Source organism: Pelodiscus sinensis, chromosome 2 (assembly GCF_052426305.1).
Source record: "Pelodiscus sinensis isolate ZL-2025 chromosome 2, ASM5242630v1, whole genome shotgun sequence".
NCBI classification, from domain to species: Eukaryota; Metazoa; Chordata; order Testudines; family Trionychidae; genus Pelodiscus; species Pelodiscus sinensis.
This window is the reverse complement of record NC_143053.1, coordinates 186747973-186768554: the sequence shown is the minus strand read 5'-3', so window position 1 is coordinate 186768554 and position 20582 is coordinate 186747973. Positions and strand designations below refer to the sequence as shown.

The window sequence follows — 20582 nt, the reverse complement described above, 5'->3', positions numbered from 1 at the left end:
GATCACATGCTATTTTTTCACCTAGGGCTTCTGCTTTATTTAGTGCATAGAATGACAGATACAAGAGTGTATTAGCATTATATAATGAAGGGGGCTGAGACAGTAAACCAACAGACTTTTATTGCAGTAGTTGGGGTGGAGTGAATGAGGCAGGGAATTGTAGGAGAAGGAAGTATGGTCTGATGGTTAGGGAAGTTGTCTGCCATTTAGAAAATTGGATTCGATCCTTGTCTCCATCATAGTCTGTGTGAAGCAGGACATGTTGCTGAATAAAAGTGTTGAGATGTGACTACTCATTTTCTGGATACTCAGTGAGACACAGCTTGGGCCAGATTGGCAGATCCTTTTCGAAGTCACTGCTTTCCAAAATATAGCCCTCCATTCTGTAGGTATAGCCTGCATTTTTTACTATTAGATGTCTAAGTTTTGCATTTGACTGTATTAAAACACATTTTACCAAGCAATCCGTATCATTTCATATGACTATAATATCTTCCGCATTCTTTATCATTCTGCTAGTTTTTATAATTCACAAATTTTATCAGCCGTGATTTTGATATTTACCACAGATTGTTGATGAAAATGTTGAATATAGCATCAGACCTAGTACCAATCCCTGTGAAGATTATTAGAAACATCCCCATTATATGATTCCTCATTGATGACTGTTTGAGATCTGTCAGTTTAGCCAGTTCTTACTCTATATAACACGCTTTTATACTGTGTGGTACTAATCTTTGGCTGTAATCTCTCTGTGCCTCAGTTCCCCCCTGTAAAATGGAGATAATACTGTCCAACTTCACAAAGGTGTTGTGAAAACATTCATTTTTTTGTGAAGAACTCAGATAACTATGGTGAGAGCACAATAGAAACCCCCATGTGGAAATTAAACATTTTGTATTCAGTACAGAGTTTGAATGATTGCAGAGGGGAAGGGTAGAGAGAGGTAGAAGGCTTCGGTCCACACACTGGATAACTGCCAAATCACTGAATGAGGAGTCCTGTGGAGGAAAAAAAAGTGTATATCTATAATTAAAGATAGTATCATGATGCATACACATCAATAAGGCAAATTAACATTGCATGGGTCACCTTAAGTCTGGCATTTCCTAGCTTTTAAGTGGTTGACTTTCCAATCATAACATTCTTTAAATTTTTATTTTAAAACTAGAAGACTTACCCAGCATTGCCCAGCTTCAGTCTGGGGGTAGGGAGAGGGGTGCAGGTCTCCTGATGGTGCTCCCCAGCCCAGGGACAGGGTGCACTGGGGAGCGTGGTGGTGCTCCTAGGAGAGGCGGCATGGTTTCCTTCCCCACCCCCAGCTCCTGGCCATCGAGTGCCAGGGCAGAGAGGAAGGGGTTTGGAAGGGTGGATATTTCCCTGAACCAGTAGCTGGCAAGATAGCAAGCCCAGTTCCCAGCTAACCAGCCCAGTTCCCAGCTAACTACTCCCTTCCTGATGCGACTGCCCTCCAGTTATGCTGCAGGAGAGCTATCCCTTGTACTTGCTGCCCCCAGTGATGATCATTTAGTATCACTTCCTGCAAGTAGCCCCTTCCTTTCCGTGTTGTGAAAAACAATCTAATTCCAGGCACATTGTTTTCCTAGTACAACCAAACCCTGACCTTGACTTTAGTTAGGATAAGAGGAGGTTGCATATCAAATTTGGTGGGTCCTAGTTGTTACTGTTTAGGAGGAGTTCTTGAACAAAAGGACTTGCAGATAGATGGACACAGATGCATAAAGCTCTAAAATATACATTTAGATAAGGAATTTGCACATAAAACAAAGTAGTAATGTATAGCTATGCTTTACATTTAGAGAGCTCAACAGTAAATGTTGAGTATGGCAGGTGTTGACTTTACACTTACATTTCCAGCCTGGTTTTTTTTTTTTTTTAAATGCTGGAAAAATAACTGTTATGAGAGCTTGAATGCACTTTATTTTCTTCACCAAATATAAGATTTTGGACATGAGGTTAATCTGTAGTGTTTGATCTTTAAAAGCTTGTCTTGATGGGGGTAAGAAGGGTTAACCTAAATGTTTCTACCCTGTAATTTTAATGGGGCAGAACTGAGGGGTGTGAGAGAGAGACACACGCACTTTCCTTTCGCCTCCCTCCACAACATTTGTCCTTTGGTTATTTAGACATCTGTTGAGCATTCAATTCTAGTTTGAAGAAGCAATAGGTGAGAGAGTTGTATTAACTGTCATATATACTGTAAAGCTCAGTTGATGAGGCACCAGTCTTTCCTGTGAAGAATAAAATAGTTTTCATGGGAATTGGATTCTTCCTTTTGCAAATAAATGGAGGAGTAATGGGCTCTCTTTATACAGAATGAGATGAACAAGGTCTGGGAATGGTAAATGCAGGTGTTTTTGACTAGAGCCTCAGTGGTGTAGCACCATTGACTTCAGTAGAGCTACAACTATTTACATCAGCTGAGGCTCTGGCCCTCTAAGTTGCTGGTAAGTAATTATGCAGATACTAAGATATTTGTTCTTGTAATATTATAGGTGGGAAAAGCAATGTCATCAAATGAGACAGCAGCATATGAAATCATGAGGAGTCTGGATGTGGATTATGTTTTAATTATTTTTGGAGGTGTGATTGGCTACTCTGGTGATGATATCAACAAGTTCTTGTGGATGGTGAGAATAGCAGAGGGAGAACATCCCAAAGATATCCGGGTAAGTTGAAAGGTAAACAACAGATCTAGGAATAATGTGCCCTGTCAGATAATTGTTGGATCAATTTTTTGGTAACAAACCACCAACAGGTGTTCCGAACATTAAGTTACAGTTAAGGAACTAGTGTGTTAATTTTTATGCTATCATTCCAGGAAATGAATTTCTACTACAGCTAAACTGGACTAATAGAGTAAAAGGTAGGTTAGGGAATATCCGCACTTTCTAAATCAAGATGCAAGCTTTGCAGACTTGAATAGTGCAGGAGAAGAAAAGCAACAGTCTTTAGTAGACAAAAGGAAATGTTAAAAGGTTGTAAAGTGAGGGGTTAAAATTCAAACCCTTGTCCAAGGACAGTAACGGCAGGCCTTTTGTTTAGCTTTTTTTATGCAATCAATAATTCTATTTCCTAAATGTTGAAATGTGTGATTTGTAGTGTGCTTATATCACAATAACCACCCACCTTGTTGTTGTTCCAGAATAATTATTATTAGTTGAGGTAAATAAAATGATTGTGGTAGATGCTCAACTAAATTATACACCTTATTTTAATGAATAGATCAGAATATTGGCATTCTACAAACTGTTTACTGTAGAAATACTTGTAAAAACCGTCGTGTACATCTACATACAATAAATGGATAGCAAGCACATGTCAGCTAAGGGGTAAAATTGTTCAGTAAAACTGACGATGGTACACAATGACCGGGATTTTAGATACACAGCTTATTGTGCCATAGTTAAGGTTGAGTATCACTTTCTATTAGTCAGCTTCATGAATATGTATATTTAAAATTCAGAAGAGAGTTTACACATTTTATCAAATCCCATTAGTCTGACCCTTGTAGAAGAAATAATAAGACTTCTTTGTGTGTGTGTTCTCTTTTTAGGAAAGTGACTACTTCACCCCACAGGGAGAATTTCGCGTAGACAAAGCAGGTTCTCCAACATTGCTGAACTGCCTCATGTATAAAATGTCCTATTACAGATTTGGAGAAATGCAGGTTAGTGGCACCTGGAAGCTTTCCACTTAATTGCAAGACTTTTTCAGTTCTTGTCAGATATCTGTTGTTTGCTTGCTTGACTGTCAGCACCAGCCCATCATTTATCCATACTTATGAGAACCCAATAGTGTCTGAGACATCCTAGGTCCAAGGGATTTTGCTATCTCTCTACAATTCTAAATAATACTGAAAACAGTTGATTTTAGAAAGAACTCTTGCTAGTTTGTTGTGTTTGACACTTATAAACTGTCTGCTAGGTTGGGTAGAAAGTTGAAGAACTGCTTTTCAGAATCATTTAGTTGGACTAAAATGAATGCCTACATCAGATGCATGCCTTTGATAGTTAGTCTGTAGTTTCCACCACTAGAGAATACATTTCCTTAGGAGATGAGATCACATCAAGTTTGTAAAGAGGGTGGTTTTCACTATTATCTCTGAAAGTATAAAAATCTGCCATTTAATTTTGATGATAAATGTTCACTGAGATTCCTTATCGCATATGGCACAGGTCATTTGAAATATGGAATCGAGTCACTTCAGAGGAAAAGTAATTGCTTGAGAATGCAAACATCTTGGAGAAGAGGTTATGCTATTGCTAAATAGTTTTGAATTTGACACAAGGCCAAGAAAACTGTCACCTTGATATTTGGTTTTTTTTTATTGAATGTTAGCTTTCATTCTGCTAGAAAAGTGATGTGAATCAGTGCTAATGTCATCCTTTTGCAAAACATTTATCTTAGTATCCTGGTCATAATTTTTTTTGATCTAGCAATACTAGTGCTGTTCTCCAGACTTTATTCTTAGACCTTTTGCTGCTGCTTTGTATTCATTTCTTTTTTTTTTTTTGATGACTTAATTTTTCATTGGTGTGGAACTGTGCTTAAAATCTTTTCCAATCAAGCTTTAGTTAGTCATTCATGCTTTCCTTTTCTATTTTTCCCATCTGCCACTTGCACTAAATTCATAAAACATTCTATTCGCCTTTCTCTTCTCTTTTTGGAGTGCTGTGTATCAGGAATGTAAGGGCCCTCATTCATGTAAGTGGTACAACTCTGAGGTCACTGGGCCTTTTACACATATTCAGCTTCAGAACTGACTTTGGCATGTCATTTTGTATTCTTCCATGCATCATTTTCATTGTAGAGAGGGCAGAGAGAAAACATGTATTCACAGGGCACCACAGGCTCTTGCACTTTGGCCATTCATGCTCTCCTGTCATAGTTCTTGTTTCCTTTCTGAATAAGGATTTAAGACTCATCACTGATACAGGTGACTTGGATCCTATGCTGAAGAGGTATCAAATCATTTGATCTGGACAGGAAACAGAACTGAGTTCTAACAAACTCTCTTGATTCAAGATTTTTGTGAGCAGTAATGACATTGCACAGAAAATAGACTCTTCAGTTTTTACCCATTAAAGCAGTTTGTCTAGCAGAGTGAATGGTTATGGGTGGTGCACAGCTTGGTTAGCAGTGACTCATTTCATGTGTGTTTTTTTTTTAAACTGATATGTAACATTAACTTTATAGCTGGATTTTCGGACACCACCAGGATTTGATCGCACACGCAATGCTGAGATTGGCAACAAAGACATAAAATTCAAACATTTGGAAGAAGCATTTACATCAGAGCATTGGCTTGTAAGAATATACAAAGTGAAAGAATTAGACAACAGAGAGACATTGGACCACAAACCTAGAGTAACCAACATTTTACCAAAACAGAAGTATTTGTCAAAGAAGGTGGGTTCCCAGTGAAGTAACTCAAAAGAGGCAACAAACTGTTTTGTTTTTAAACAATAAATCACATATAGCTGGTAAATTACATATTTCAGCTAGCCATATCTTTTTATAAATACAGTTCATATTAGTCTCCGATATCAGACCTGCCTGCTGGTGGTAATTGTTAATATATTGTCTGCTGAACCTGTGAGCATGTGAAGACACAAGGCTAGATATTTTTTTAGACAGTGTTGCTAACTAGCAATTGGTTTTGTCACTGGCTAACAGCTTTATGTAAATTGAAGTATACTCTCCAAAGTACATCAGTCCTGTTTCAGTAACTAGTTCACCAAGTAAAAAGTAATGTGAAAGTTGCTTTTTGAACCTGTTTGTAAATAGTGATGCCTACGAGTTTCAAAATGACATTTTTGTATGAAATAAATTAAATCTGAACTCTTTGTTGATGGAACTTAAGTGTCTGGCTTCTTACTCTTTTGAAATCATCTCACTTAAAATGTTCCTTTAAAAAAAAAACACACTTCACATTTGGTCTGTGTGTGTTGTTTGTCTGTTATAGTGGTGTGTTTGAGGGGAAATGGAAGGAAAAGAAAAATCTTTCAAAGCAGCTGATAGTCCTGTGATTATTTCTTTAAATTGCAGTGGTTTAGCCCAAGTAGGAGACCCAAATCTTGTCAACTGAATGATAGTATTAGAGCATAACATATTATTAAGGATACTTTATCATTACAAAGTGTTTGAACAGATTTTACCAGTGTCTATAACATGATTTGTTGGCATAGTCCAAGTAGACTGTAGGTTCTGTTTTGAACCATTTCACTTGTAATGTTAATTGGTAACTTGCCTTTAGAGTTGAAGTCATAATTAATGCTAAACATGAATTAGCCTTATCGACAGTGGTTTTTCAGTTAAAACCTTAAATAAATTCCCATTCTACACACCTGAAATTTGACACTGTTCTTGTCTAACAGCTTCTGAATTCCCCTTGTTAATAAATCTAACCATGCTTCTGTCAGCTGTATTCCTTTAAGCTCTGAGCAACCCATTTGCTTTCAAGCTTTGACAGGATAAAAGTGTGGTCAGCATTTGAATGAGACACATAAATTCTACATGCTGTGGAAATGTCTCCATTAATTATCAGTGAACCAACAGGTTGCTAGGGGCAGCACAATATATTGGGTGTCTTCAGATAAACCCTAAAACAGAGCTGTAACTTCCTGGCCAACTTCCAAAATTTGTCCACATAAATTCCTATAAATTCAACATATTTCATACTATGTAGTAGATTTATTTATATGTATATTTGTCATATCAGTTGGTAAAAATGAAAGGGGCCCTGTAAATGTTATAATCTATAGCTCTGCCTTCCAGCTTCTTAATAGGATGTAGTTTTCTGTTTCCTTTGAGAGGCCTGGAGGGGAGTCTGACAAGCAAATTGCATGTAAAATGGGCAGGAGACGCTGTAGTTTGTATTTTTATTCTCTGTGGCAAACTAAATACAGAGTTTGGCTGTTTATTCTATCCCATAAATTGAACTACCTGATACAGTAAAATTAACTCTTAAAGTCTGCGGGGTAGGCATTGTTAGTCTTTGTATCTTTAAAAAAAAAAAACCTAACTACATTAGTCTTTAAAATAAAGTGTCTTCTCAGTCTAAAATTAGGGACATCAAATAAAAAATTGAAATCATTCTTTGCTCCTGTAATATCGTAAAGCCCAACTCAGGTGCCAAAATTTATTGTGGGGGACAAAAAAGCTAGAAATCCCTTACCCTGCTCTTAATTGTTCATGTAATATTTGCTTTGATATGGTACATCAGTAATATAGGAGATACATTATTGTGCTCTATATAATATGTGGGTAATGTACTTAACATTTTCATTGTCAAGAGGATGACAAGGTTATTACTGAGTGCTCTGTTCTGGAAATTTTACATTTTCAAGTTTGAGACTAACATTATTCACTGTTCTATATATCACTTTTGCTGCTTGTGTCCCTAATCAATTTGAGTAGAATCTTTGTTCTTATTGACATCAGCACAGCTATGGAGATAGGGCTATGCAATTAGTGGTTTTCATAAAACTGTATGAAATGGGGAGGATGTTGGGTTTTATTAAGATAGTATCCTGCCATTTGTTTAACAGTTTAAAAAAATAAAAGGACAATATGAAGTAGTATAGGCCCACTAGCTAAATTTACTTAAAAAAAAAATCTAAAGATCAAACATTGAAAAAGCACAGCATGACAGTGTAAGTACTAGAGCACTATAACTAATGCGTTGTATTCTGTTTTTCTTTTTAGACTGCCAAAAGGAAGCGGGGCTACATTAAGAATAAACTAATTTTAAAGAAAGGCAAGAGACCCAACAGGAAGACAGTTTAAATACACTGTTCTGATTGCTAATACGAAGCAGTTGTCCTTGAGATAACCAGTCTTTGCCTTTAGCTCAAGTCATGTTTCACAGCAACATGAGGGGACAGAACCATCATTGGTCCAGATTATTGTACAAAATTTTCAGGCAATGTCTGATTTAAAAAATGTTGGCTTGTTGAGAACAGCTGTTTTAGATTTGTAATGTGAAGCAAGACAGAGCTGCTGTCCAAGTCTAGCAGCAGATTTTTTTTTTATTGGTACATATTATCCTTCAAATCTGTTGAGAATTTGGACTGATTGCACCAAAGAACCCTCTAATTTGGTCCTTGGCACATGCATACTTGTCAGGTTTTTTTTTTTAAACTTCAGCTGAATAAGCAATATGTAAACTGGAATGGTAAAGTCTGTAAAGTGACTAGTTTTTCCAACCTGTTAATTTTTTAAACAATTGAGACTATGAAGATCTTTGTAATTCCACTTAGAAAACAAAGTACTCTCCTTTCTAGTATTTATTTCCATGGGTTCACTTTTCTATTGGTATATGTTTTCATCTGGACTGTAAAAAGCAAGCTACATTTTCAGATAATTGGACATATTACAATAATTGGATGATGCTGTTTAAAATAAAATTGCAGTATTGCTGCTTTACACAGCACAGATCTTGTAATAATGTAGATATAAGGGCTAAATTTATATCCTTCTGAAAATCTGAAGCAATGTTAATGAATGCTACTGAGCACCATAGCAGCTGGTGTTTCAGAAATAAAGTTAAACTAGTTTAGTGAAATGTTTACATGGTAAAACAAATGGGAGACTTTTTAATTTAAAAAAAAGGTTGACAAGTATACAAAATCCCCTTTTGGTGGCTAGTAGGAAAGGTAGAGGGTTTATAAACCATACCCTGCCTTTTTTTTATGGAGGCAGGTGAGGGGTTTTTTTTTGGGGGGGGGGGGAGAAGGATTGTGTTTTTTCCTCTGCATTTTTATTTAGAGTGCTTAATCAGTTGATGAAACTTCTGTGCTAAACTTTAGTGCTATTTGCTTTCTTTTATATTTTTAAGTGACAATTGTCAAATTAAATGCACTAAAATATAAATGGAGATTGAACATGTTCACTTTCCAGCTATAGGAAACTTTATACAGACTTGAAAATTTTCTTTAGTTCTTTTAATAAAGTGAAAGAGGGTTTTTGCTGTTTGTTTTCCTGACACAGGATAAAACGCCTTTTTATATAAACAAATCTAGATTACACCAGTATTGGTGTAAAATGCAGAATAGTATGTACCTTTCATGAGGAAAATGTAAATTTACAATATTCAGTGAGAATGTTACTGCTGATTTTTCCCAAGATGTAGATTATTTTTTGATTTATAAATTCATTTTGATCTTAATGGTTTTTACAGACCAGTACTACAGCTGCAACATTTTCACAAAACTAAAAATTCTGGATTTGACCCTTAGCCTTTTTGAGATTTCGTTTTACTTTGTTGCTTTAAAGCTCAATGCAGACCCATTGTTGGCTAAAGGGGGAAATAAAGTTAACTCAAGTTTTGTGTTAAGGTGTCTGTTATTTTTGCTCTTTAAACAAACTTAGTTTCTTAACCTCATACTGCCATTAGTGAACATTAATGATCAGACACTATCATAATTATAGAAGATTATAAATGAATCAATAGTAAGCACCAGCAGCGAGTCGGCCGTATGCTGGTTGATAAGGTAAGGGAAAATGACTTACCTGTAATTTTGCTTGCTTGAAAATACCATGTTTTTTGCTCTTCGCTCCCTAACATTTATAATTGAGCTTGCTGTTCTTCAAAGAATGTTTACCCTTGAAGGAAGTGATAGCATAGCTGAATACAAGCCATGGCACTACAAACCACAACATGGTTGCATTTAACTATATTGCCTCCTTACTCACTTCCTTCAATAGCAGTGAAGATCTTTTATACTGAGGGCTAATTCTAAATGATTAATCTCCACCAAAACTCTAAGAATTGGAATTAAGCAGTGTTAGCTACAGAATTAAAGGCTTTCTGAAAACACTCAGCACCCATATGATGGGGCAACAAGAAAACAGTGTAGGAAAAATGCTTCAGTTGGTTCTACAACGGAAGTCCTCATTAGCTACTAGTGTAATGATTACACAAATTGCTCGAAAATCAATTTGATTTCCTATGCTTGCTGGGAAAAAAGGGTCCTTGACCCACTTCAGTTATTGGCTGTTGCCCACTGTTTACTAAAAATTGCTTCTGAATATCACTTAATGAAGGAAAACAGCATATTAGAGATTTGTAAGTTGAGTTTGAAATGAAGGACAGTGATTCAAAAGGTAAAATTTACAAGAATAAGCCTTAGTATAAGACAAGCAGCGTGTTGGTTCTGATGATGTAACCTCTTGAGCAGTGTTCCCTCTAACATTTTCCTTATGTACCACCATTATTAAGGTAGTGGGTTAGTGTACACCACCACTACAAATAAAACATGCATACCACATATATTTTAAGCAGTCCATATGTGTGGAATAAAATATTAGAACAAGACACCTGTGACTAGCTGTTATGGTACACTTAGGATACATCTATACTGCAGGCTTTTGTTGACATACTGTTGACAAAGAGCATCTAGACTGCATCCGGTGGCTTTGTCGACATGACAGTGTAGACGCAATAACACCTTCCGTCGACAGAACTCTGACAAAAGGCGTTATTATTCCTCATACAATGAGGTTTGCCGCCATTGACAAAACTGCCAAGTTCTGTCGACGTTATGTTGATAGAACTTAGTGGTACTGTAAACAGGTATAGTTTTGTCAACAAAGTCCTGTAGTCTAGACACAACCTTAATGACTACAAAGGTAGGAAATTAGCTTTCTTCCACTGGAGGCAGAGAAGAAGTCACAGAAATTAACACCTAGCTTCAGGCGTTTAGACATTTACATGTTTCAAAGAGCTTGCAAATAAGGTTTCATCCTACAAAACAACTAGCATCATACCTGGTACTTGCTACTTGTAACTTACAAAGCCAGAACTCTACCACATAGCAAAGATCTTGCCTTAATACAATACAATTTCCCATATCTTTATTAGTAACATAGGATTTTTAGAAAATCCTTAAGTTCACCATATCTGCAACACTCCAAAAAATTGTTAAAAATTAAAAAACAACAAATAGTCCTGCAGCATTTTAGGACTATTTTGCTGTTTTTAATATTTTTTCAGCTATAGCCTAACAGTTTCCCCTCTGAAATTGTTGAAGATAAGAAAGAGAAGATTATTTTTATCATGCAAATGTCCTAGTGTGCACACACCAGGCATTCTCTCCCCCCTCCCCCCAAACCGGACTGCAGTGAGCCAGACCCCCCCCCCCCAGCTACCTCCACCTCACTGCACAGGTGTCAGCACTTGCCTACCCCTTCTTTCCCCCACCTACCCCATGCAGTCAACCCCTTCACACACACACACACACCCCCACCCCCCTCTCCACCCCCTAGCCCAGGAGGATTGAAACAACTGCTTGGTTTCTGCCCCTCTCCCCTCCAGCATATAGCACTCTCCCCCAAGCCAATTACTCACTCCCTCCCTTGCCTCCTGTTCCCTGCTACTCTGTTGGATTGTGTTCAATTTCAATCATGTGGCAGGCAAAGTTTAGTTGCTGTTTAGAGAGGCCCTGTCCCTATGGATGAGCTGCTATTAGGACTACCAGATGATTTAACCAAAAATACTGAACACCCACCTCCCTTCCCCCCCCCCCCCCCCCCCCCCAAAAAAGGACCAGAAACAGGTATAAATATTCAGGCCTGAATAAGGCTAGAGATAACAAGGTTAATTCAGTCAGGGAGGGTGAGGCCCACTTCTAGCAGCTGACCTGGAAGAGATGTAATATAAGCCATCACGTGCCAGCAATGCTCCTCTGCTAAATACATGGGCCAACCTGGACACTACCTCCATAAAAGAATAAATGGACACACATCAGATATTAGGAATGGCAATATACAAAAACCTGTAGGAGACCACGTCAATCTCACTGAACACACAAGTGGATTTAAAGGTAGCCATCCTGCAGCAGAAAAACTTCAAGACCAGACTTCAAAGAGAAACTGCTGAGCTCCATTTCCTCTGCAAATTTGACACCAGAAGCCTAGGATTAACAAAGACTGAATAGCTAGCCAACTACAAAAACTCCTCTTCTGGGCTACGTCTACACTGGCATGATTTTCCGGAAATGCTTTTAACGGAAAAGTTTTCCATTAAAAGCATTTTCGGAAAAAGCACGTCTAGATTGGCCACGGACACTTTTCCGCAAAAAGTGCTTTTGCGGAAAAGCATCCGTGGCCAATCTAGACGCGTTTTTCTGCAAAATAGCCCCGATCGCCATTTTCGCGATTGGGGCTTTTTTGTGGAAAATATCTCTGTCTACACTGGCCCTTTTGCGCAAAAGTTTTTCGGAAAAAGACTTTTGCCCGAATGGGAGCAGCATAGTATTTCGGCAAAAGCACTGACAATCTTACATGAGATTGCTCACAAAAGCTTATGCTCCAATACATCTGTTAGTCTACAAGGTGCCACAGGACTCCTTGTTGCTTTTGCAGATCCAAACTAAAACAGCTACCCCTCTGAAGCTTATTCTTGGAAGTTTTACTTTCTGAAACATTCTCCTTAGCTTCAAGCTCAACTTATAGGCAGCTCCAATGTGGTGCTTTCCTAGCTGTCTCCTGGGCATAGTGTGACATCCACAAGCAATTTTGGTGCTCCCTACTAGCGAATTTAAGAGACTAGTCAACTACCCAATAAGCCTTGGCTTATCAGGTAGTTGAGTCCACTACTTGCATTTCTCCCTCCTTCCCTCCACCCTTTTTTGCTGCCTTTATCAGAGGCAGCAAGGGGGGGCAGCTGGCTTAAAAGCTGGTTTCTCCTCCCCTCCCCCCACCAGCACCATCTCTGCTGCCCTCCTGTAGCTGCTGCTTCTGAAAAGATAGCAGCTGAAAGGAAGGGGAGAGAAGGCAGAGGAGGCTGCTCCAGGGGCAGTTCTAGCAGGGAGTTGGAAGCTCCTGCAGACAGGAGCTGCTGCTGCTGGCTGGGGAGGCAGGCCAGCTCCGTCCCGGCTCATGCCAGGACCAAAACCCCCTGCAGCGCTGCCATTTAAAGGCAGTAGGAGCTGGGCGACCTAGCCTCTGGCTCCTGCTGCCTTTTAAATTGCAAAGTCACAGTGGGGTTTTGTCCTTGACTCAGCATGAGCTAGAACTGAGCCAGGCTGTCTTCCCCTATTGAGTAATTGATCATTTTGACTACTTGATTACTAAAATAACTTAATTGTAACATCTTTACCCCCTACCTAATGCAGTAAATGCAAAAGTTAGAAGCAGTGAATAGCATCCATCTCTTCAGTCTCACTAAGATGGTTTGAATCAGTGAAGTGGCCCGCTTGCGCATTTCAAATGTGACTGAAGAAAAGGTTTAAAAGGCACCCGTTTTTTTCCTTCACTGGAAATACAGGTGTTGAAAGATCTAAAAGGTGCAAGGCACAGAAACATTTTAGCCACCAAAAAAGAGAGAGACTTCAGAAGTATTGAAGCACAGTAGCTGAGGTAGCAATTAAAACACAGGCACAAATATACAAAACAAGTCCCAGAAAAATGAGGCACGGGGTATGCTTTTTTTTTTTTTTTAAGCACTTAGGTACCCACAAGGAGCCAATGCGCTGCAGGCAAAGACATAGAGGAGCCCATACTGCATCAGCATTTGCAAAGTCATTTATCCAGGCACGTGTGAGAGACTAATACATTGTGCAAAGATTTGGAGTGGCAGCAGTACCCTGGACAGGGATTTCTTTTGATGCATGTAGTCCAGCAGAGATTGACTGGAACATTCAGTGTATAGTATTGATCTGGACAGCATCTGACAGCACGGGCCTTGGCTCATGCTCTACCCTTATGAGTAAATTAATTTTTTAAGACCTAAGAGTTATACCAGGATTGAGTGAGGCCATTAACACGCAAGATTGGGAATGTTGGCAATTTTTATATAAAGCAGATCAAGTGCTTGTTATAGCCTCAGGTATGCACCATACAGTATCTGGTTAAAATATTAATCAGTTGACTGAAATGGAATTTCAGCATTAGTAGGGAACATACTTAAGGACAAGCATCACCATGGACCACATATGAGCTCCTTGGTGTAAAATAACTCAGTTTTGAAAGGATTTCCATGTTCTGTGACTCAGGGTAATTTTAATATGGATTTCTAAATAATTCTAATAGAACTAGCCTCTTACATACTAATACAAAAAGTGGCCTGATTGTCACCATCAAAGTGCCTAAATAGGGCTTTGCCTCAATTCAGGCACCTGAATTTTGCCATTTTAAAAACATCCACTACCACTATCAGTCCAAAAAGGCAATACTTTGTACTGTGATTCATTACTAGCTCTATGAGCAAATTTTAGCTGAAAGGCTTATGAACATATAGTCTACTATAAGATCTGGTGCAAATAGAAGAGGTATAACTTCTCCTAAACAGACCAAGCTGATGGCCATGTTCAGACCCAAAGTGAGATATCAGAGACCCAAGATAACCTAAAAAATAAGAGGACTAAGGGTCATCAAGACATACATCTTCCCACAAAATTTCTCCAGCTCATTTATGTTAGTCCTGCTAGTCCCTGTTGTTCATCTTACAGAGACTTGAATAAATACAGATGATGGTAGTGCCGTCAGAGGAGGTATCAGCTTCATCAGATTTTGTCTAAGATCAGGGCTCAACAGTAGATCTATAGTACCAAAAGCTCCCAGATATATACAGTACATCAGTACCAAGTTTGTCTGAGACATGTCCATCATCTTCATAGACATGAAGCCATGTGCTGAGAAGGGTAGCAAACTGCAATAAGTGCTGATGGGTCCTATTAGCCAATGTCTTTCTGGTTCTCATGTATTAGCACAAGACTGTGGTGTGTGAATTTTCAACAATGGAATACTATTTCAAATCTAAACCTCTTCAGTGAAACTAAAAAAAAAAGTTAGATTTTGTAAATTAATTCTCCCCTTTACATTTTTAAATCATACAACATTTGAGGCTCACTCCATAGTTTAGGCCCAAATTTTAAGTGCTGAATTCATATTTTTTGGGAAAACATCCATATGTAATAGAAGGGCATGATTCCCATTATGATCTCTCTTTGAATGTTATCTATAGGAAATCATCAAATTTCATGGGAGGAACAGGAATTAGTAATGGCAAGGATCTTTTACAGACAGATACACTTGTAATATAGCCCACTGCAAGAGCATCATCACTTAAGGCAACTCTGCACTTTTCTCACCACATCCTTACCTGCAGTTAGGTGGTGCTGTCTCACGCTGCCACTACCTGTCACCTCTTCCCGCACATCTAGCAAGCCAATTGTTTAAAATTAATTTAAAATAAAATGTTCCCTGTTTGGTATCGTGCATAGTTATCAAAAAAACAAGAGTCAAATGCATCATTTTCAAAGTTCAGAAATGTGGAAGCAGATCACATATACAACTGAATGTGGTAAAGAATAATTATACATCTACAGACCCTTGAGCAAATGGTGCCATTTTAAGTAAATAGTTCAATGGAAAGAGACATCAGCCAAACCACAAACTGAAATAATCATTTATTGACAGTGATGTCAAGTTTATGTAATTTTAATTCACATAAATTGTGAAAGGAAGGCTAATCAGAAGTGACTGCCAGTGTATTTAAAATCGTAATGATAAACTTTTTTTTTGGTGAACAGTTCTACTATAAGGAAGAAAAGATTGCATAGGTTCTACGTGTGTGCACACAAAAAAAAGATCGGAAATGCATCAAGAGTCACATTACATTTCAAAGTATACACCAGCTACTCAAAAAATATTCACTTGCAGGTGCAAGACAGACATTGGAATAACCTATAGAATAAGGCTTGTTACTGCTTAATATTCAAAATACTGTCCTATCATCATATAATACATAGTATATTAATTAATCAGAAAAAATAAAGTAAAGTGAAGACACTTCTTGAGTTTATTTTTGAAATCTGTTTTTGACTCATATTTCAAACGAGTCCTGTGCTTGCTTCACAGGATTTATTTTGGAAAACAGACAGTGGTATTGGCATTAGGAGTTCTTTGCAGCATTAAAAAAATTCAGAAGTTTTATCGGCACACAAATAGAATGATTTCACCATGCGGTAACAAATAAATATGGAGAAAAGACACCCCTAATAAATTAGAAGTCCAACATTATTTAAACTTCACCTTAATGTAAGAGCTACACTCTTACTGTGAAAGCTGAGGATAGGTCCAAGTCCTCCCCTGACAATTGTTTGAGGTCTCCAATTGCTCTTTGTAATCAGTGCATGGCCAAGTTCTTTGGTGTGTGAGAATTAAAGCTACAGTTTTGAAAGGGTATACTCCAATTATGTTTAAATCTGCATTTTAGCCTGCTTCATAATGTAATCACATTTTAATTAATGTTTCCAGTTACTTACCAGACTAGCCTCTTTAAAATAGGAGTGAATCCAAGCAATATAAATGAGTTCCTGCAGACCACAAAGTGTATGAATTCTCCTGAAGTTACCTGTAAGTTCATCTCTTATCATAGGGCATCATTCGGGCATAATTACAGAAAAGTGTCTACCTAAAAATAAAGCTTTCCTTACAAACAATATTTCTGTACATTAAAACTGATCCTGTACAATCTATATTTCTTTAAAATAGGTTTCAAAACATTTAAAAAAAACCTAGATTTTTATGTGCAGAGAAAAGTATATACAGTACAAGACAGATAGTGTGGCTTTAAGAGAGGAAGGTGGCTACACACTATTTAAGAGAGATCTGAAGCTCATTAAATTGAAAGATCTATTAAAGACCAATTCCAAGTTAATTAATGGTGCATTCAATTACATATACACCTGAGTATAATTTTCTGATTTATCCAAGTAACCTCAATATCTACCAAAATAACTAAAATAAAATGTAGACACACATGAACAAATGAGCAATTCTTCAACCTAAATATATTTGCCAAGTATCTACAAAGCATGAGCAGGTGTATTAAGAAAGCAGACAAAAGGCACAAAATTAGCCAGTACTAGAGAAAGTTAGGCATTCATGCTACAATATATTGGAAATATAATGGCGTATATAAGAGTCACTGTAAAAGTAAGTTAAGCACTGAGCAGAAGTCAGTTTACTATCTTTTACATATTTGTCAGATACTATATTTCTCTTGAAAATTGACACCTCTCACTTTAACTGAAATGCAGCTAAGCAGTAATATGTATGTTTTTAGATATTCACCTTCTTCATCTCATGGGTGATTTACTTATAAAGTAAAAATCAAGCTATAGATTTTTACATTACAAAATGAATTACTGCCGCCAGTATTTTTTTTTAATTACTAAAGTCCTTATTCCACCATCAAGTAGTAAGTTACTAAATAATAGCTGATGTAAAATAGAGCATTTTCTGAGCTGTTATAAGAAAAATGTCAACTAGCAATAAGTTGGGCCTTAAAAAAAACCACCAAAAATACAGGAATGCTCAAAGCTATAACACAAGACTGATGGGTTGTAAAGCTAGTTCACCCAAGGACATCTGCATTCCCTAGCAAAACCAGCGCCAGGTGTTTCGCAGAGAGATCCACTTTCCCATGGCATAGAGAGTGACAAATGGCCTCACAAAAAATTATGCAGCTCTTTGGAATACAAACAAAAAAAGGAGAACAATGGATTAGTACAGACAAGGTTCTTGCAAAGGTATTGCTACTTTTTATAAGATGGCAAGAAATCCATGCTTATAAATGAGTCACAAAGACACAAAACATGCTCTTAAACCAATATCCCAAAGAATGTTATCAATGTATCTTGCTTAGGTCACAAAGTGAACCATTTTACCACCATTTAAACTATGAATCACTGCCAGTGACAAGTCACATTTTATAAGTGCAAAATGTTTTTGGCAAAGTGAAAAATACAAAACCTCAAACTGTACTAATAAAAAAGTATTCTTAATTACCAACATAGGGCCTGATCCCATACACAGAACTCTCATTCCTTCAGTAGAAGTTTTGTGCACAAAATGTTTAAAGGATCAGGTCCCTAATCACTGATAGTATGTGTATAACATGTTTACATATATATATATATATATACACATTTATCGATACATAGTACGTGTGTATGTATGTACACACAAAAAATGGCTGTTGAATAAACTTGAGCTTGTAGCTGTTTCATTCACAGTATATAGCTTCTTATTTGTATCTCATCATAACAGAACTTATTCAATGACACCTGAAGGTTATATACTGCATCATTTTAATGCCTCTAAGATGGGTTTTGTTACGAGACACCAGTGCACTCTCTTGTCAATTGGATTTCCAGAGGGGATTGATGTATATCCAACCATCACCCTGTAAGAAAATGAGGGAGATTTTACAAATGAACCTTTCAATTTTTAAAGATATACAACACACTATGAAAATAGATTCTGTAGAAGCTATAGGAATACTGTCAACTACAAAAAATAAATCATATGGCTGTCTAAAAACCTTGTACATGCTACAATTACAAATAATATATAAGACTACTAATACGGAATAGTATTAGTGAAAAAGGCTTTCACTATATTTTATACAACAGCAATGCATGTGCAGAGTGAGATTTTCTGTGTTGAAAGCGTCCTAATAATCACAGGTTAGACCTCCCTGGTCTGGTACCCTTGAGACCTTCCTTTGGGACTGCCAGAATTTGCCACATGGAGAGGTCCCCTGCCACTGGCTCTCAAGCCTGCCTGCAGCTTGTGACCACCCTGGCAGGCACCCTGTCTCTGGCTCCCCCACTCCCCGCTAGCCTGGCTGGACTGCTCACTGAGCTGCTGCCAGCTTCCCAGCATGACCAGGCTGCCGCAGGCTCCAGCCCTGTGCTGTTGAGGGCTGCCTGGGACTCTGGCCCCAGCCACATGTTATGTCAGGCAACCTAGGACTCTGGTCCCGGGCCCATGCTGATTGTGACTGCTGGAGGTTCCAGCCTGGCCCCACACTGCCAGGGACTCCAGGCCCATGCTGCTGGGGGCTGCCACAGGGGCCCAACCCCAGCCCTGCCACAAGTTGCTGGGGCCTGCCACAGTACTCTGATCCCAGCCCTCCTGCCATTTGGTGCCCAGGCTCTCTGGTCCAGTATCTTCCGTGGTCCTACCAGACCACGGATGTTGCCAGTTCAGAGAGTGTCGATTTTTGGCGGTGCAACCTGTATCAGTGGGGGGAAGTATAAAAACCTTTATAAGGTATTTGACAAGAATTTTGTTTCTAAGAGTTGTGCTAACTAAATGATACTCTACCAAAAATTGCAATATTTTTAATTTTTCTAAGTTCAAAAAAACTTGACAGTGTTCACTGAAACAAGTTGTTTTGAAAATAAATACTACTTTGCATTTTATCATATTCTGTATCTCCAAAGGGAAGAAAATATGTTTACTAATTTCCATTCCATAAAAAGAATCAGTGCTGCCAGGAGTATTCCTAGACATGTGTAAAAAAAAAAAAATCTTCCTGCAACTTCCACACAAAAGGGCCTGATTAGATCATATCCTACCCTCCTTCTACAGAAAAACTTCCACCATCACTAAAGGGAGCTGTAAATGAGAACTATAATGATAAGGGTTAACATGTAGCAAATAGAGTCAAATATTTCAATACACACTTGTTTATACTATGCTCAAGATCGGGATTTCTTTTATCCATACACTTCTGAGTATAGTTTCCTAATACTAAAAGCCTATGGATCCAACTATTCAGAAACCCCCCCCCCCCCCCCCGAAGTATCTTAGATGTCTATTTTAAAGTTTGTACACACAAAAATATTAAACATATCAGTAACCAGTAAGATGAAAGAAGATAGATTAACATGATATTTTCTTCCACTTCTTTAAAAAGGTAAATATTTCTTTGCACCTTCGGAAACCCAAACAGTCACTTAGGGCTAGAACAGCAGAACCAGAAAATGAAAGTGACCAATCTAGTTCATCATCCAACATGAATAGAGTAAAAAAACAGCACCATTTTTTAATATTTAATAAACTGTAACTTGTATTAGTAACACTGATTTTCTTCTCAATTGCCTTACTTTTGTCTTAAACAGTTTTATTTTTAAAGTAACCAGAGCATCCAGGCACTGTTGCTGATGGGGACAGTGGAATCCTAACACCCAAGATCTAAAGGGCTTAATTGTGAATTACTTCTTACTATCCCCATCATGCAATGTACATGAATAGTCCCAGTGAGTTCAATGGTACTACAGATTGAAACTCTCTAAACCGGGACACTCTGGTCTCACATGGATGTTGCAGGGAGTAGCAGGGCCAGTAGCAGGGAGCCCTGTGGGCCGGTAGGCCAGCAGGCTTCCCGCAGTGAGTTGCTGGTGGGGCCACCCAATAAATAGCAGCAGGGCTGAGAGCCACAGCAGCAGCAGTAGCCCAGCGGGGCATGGAGCAGCAGTCAGAGCAGCGGCATGCAGCTGCCTGGTGGGGCAGAACTCCCTGGTTTGCAGCTGCACAGAAGGGGAAGGAGTTGGCAGAGCAGCATGCAGGCAGCGGTTCGAGAGCCAGCTGGGAGGCCAGAACTTGGGGGGTGGGAGGGCTGGCGGCAGGGGGGCCAGAAATGACCTCCCCTGGTCCAGCAAAATCCCTCATCTGGGACCAGCCAGGTCCAGTGTTCCCTCTACGATTTTTCCATCCTTGGGTGGGTTGAATTTTCTTTTGCACGGGTTGAAATTTCT

General features: G+C 38.4%; 2 protein-coding genes and 1 long non-coding RNA gene across 4 annotated transcripts in view; 1 reads left to right on the top strand and 2 right to left on the bottom strand.

The window, feature by feature from the left end:
- Positions 1–9361, top strand: part of STT3B (STT3 oligosaccharyltransferase complex catalytic subunit B) — an 80559-nt gene extending 71198 nt beyond the window's left edge. The window contains exons 13-16 of the mRNA XM_075921974.2: positions 2517–2690; positions 3578–3691; positions 5221–5433; positions 7732–9361. Coding sequence (XP_075778089.1) covers positions 2517–2690; positions 3578–3691; positions 5221–5433; positions 7732–7812 — 582 coding nt within the window. The 3' untranslated portion in view covers positions 7813–9361. The remainder of the gene's footprint in view (positions 1–2516; positions 2691–3577; positions 3692–5220; positions 5434–7731) is intronic.
- Positions 13–11132, bottom strand: LOC149525409 (uncharacterized). Its single transcript, XR_016348941.1, has 2 exons — positions 9538–11132; positions 13–1001 (listed from the first exon to the last, which is right to left on the bottom strand). It is a non-coding gene; the product is annotated as an uncharacterized LOC149525409 (long non-coding RNA).
- A 4292-nt stretch (positions 11133–15424) lies between these two features.
- The window catches only part of OSBPL10 (oxysterol binding protein like 10), a 176246-nt gene continuing 171088 nt past the window's right edge, over positions 15425–20582 (bottom strand). For both annotated transcript variants that reach the window (XM_075921975.2, XM_075921976.2), the window contains exon 12: positions 15425–18220. In XM_075921975.2, the coding sequence (XP_075778090.1) occupies positions 18176–18220 (45 nt within the window). In that variant the 3' untranslated portion in view covers positions 15425–18175. The remainder of the gene's footprint in view (positions 18221–20582) is intronic.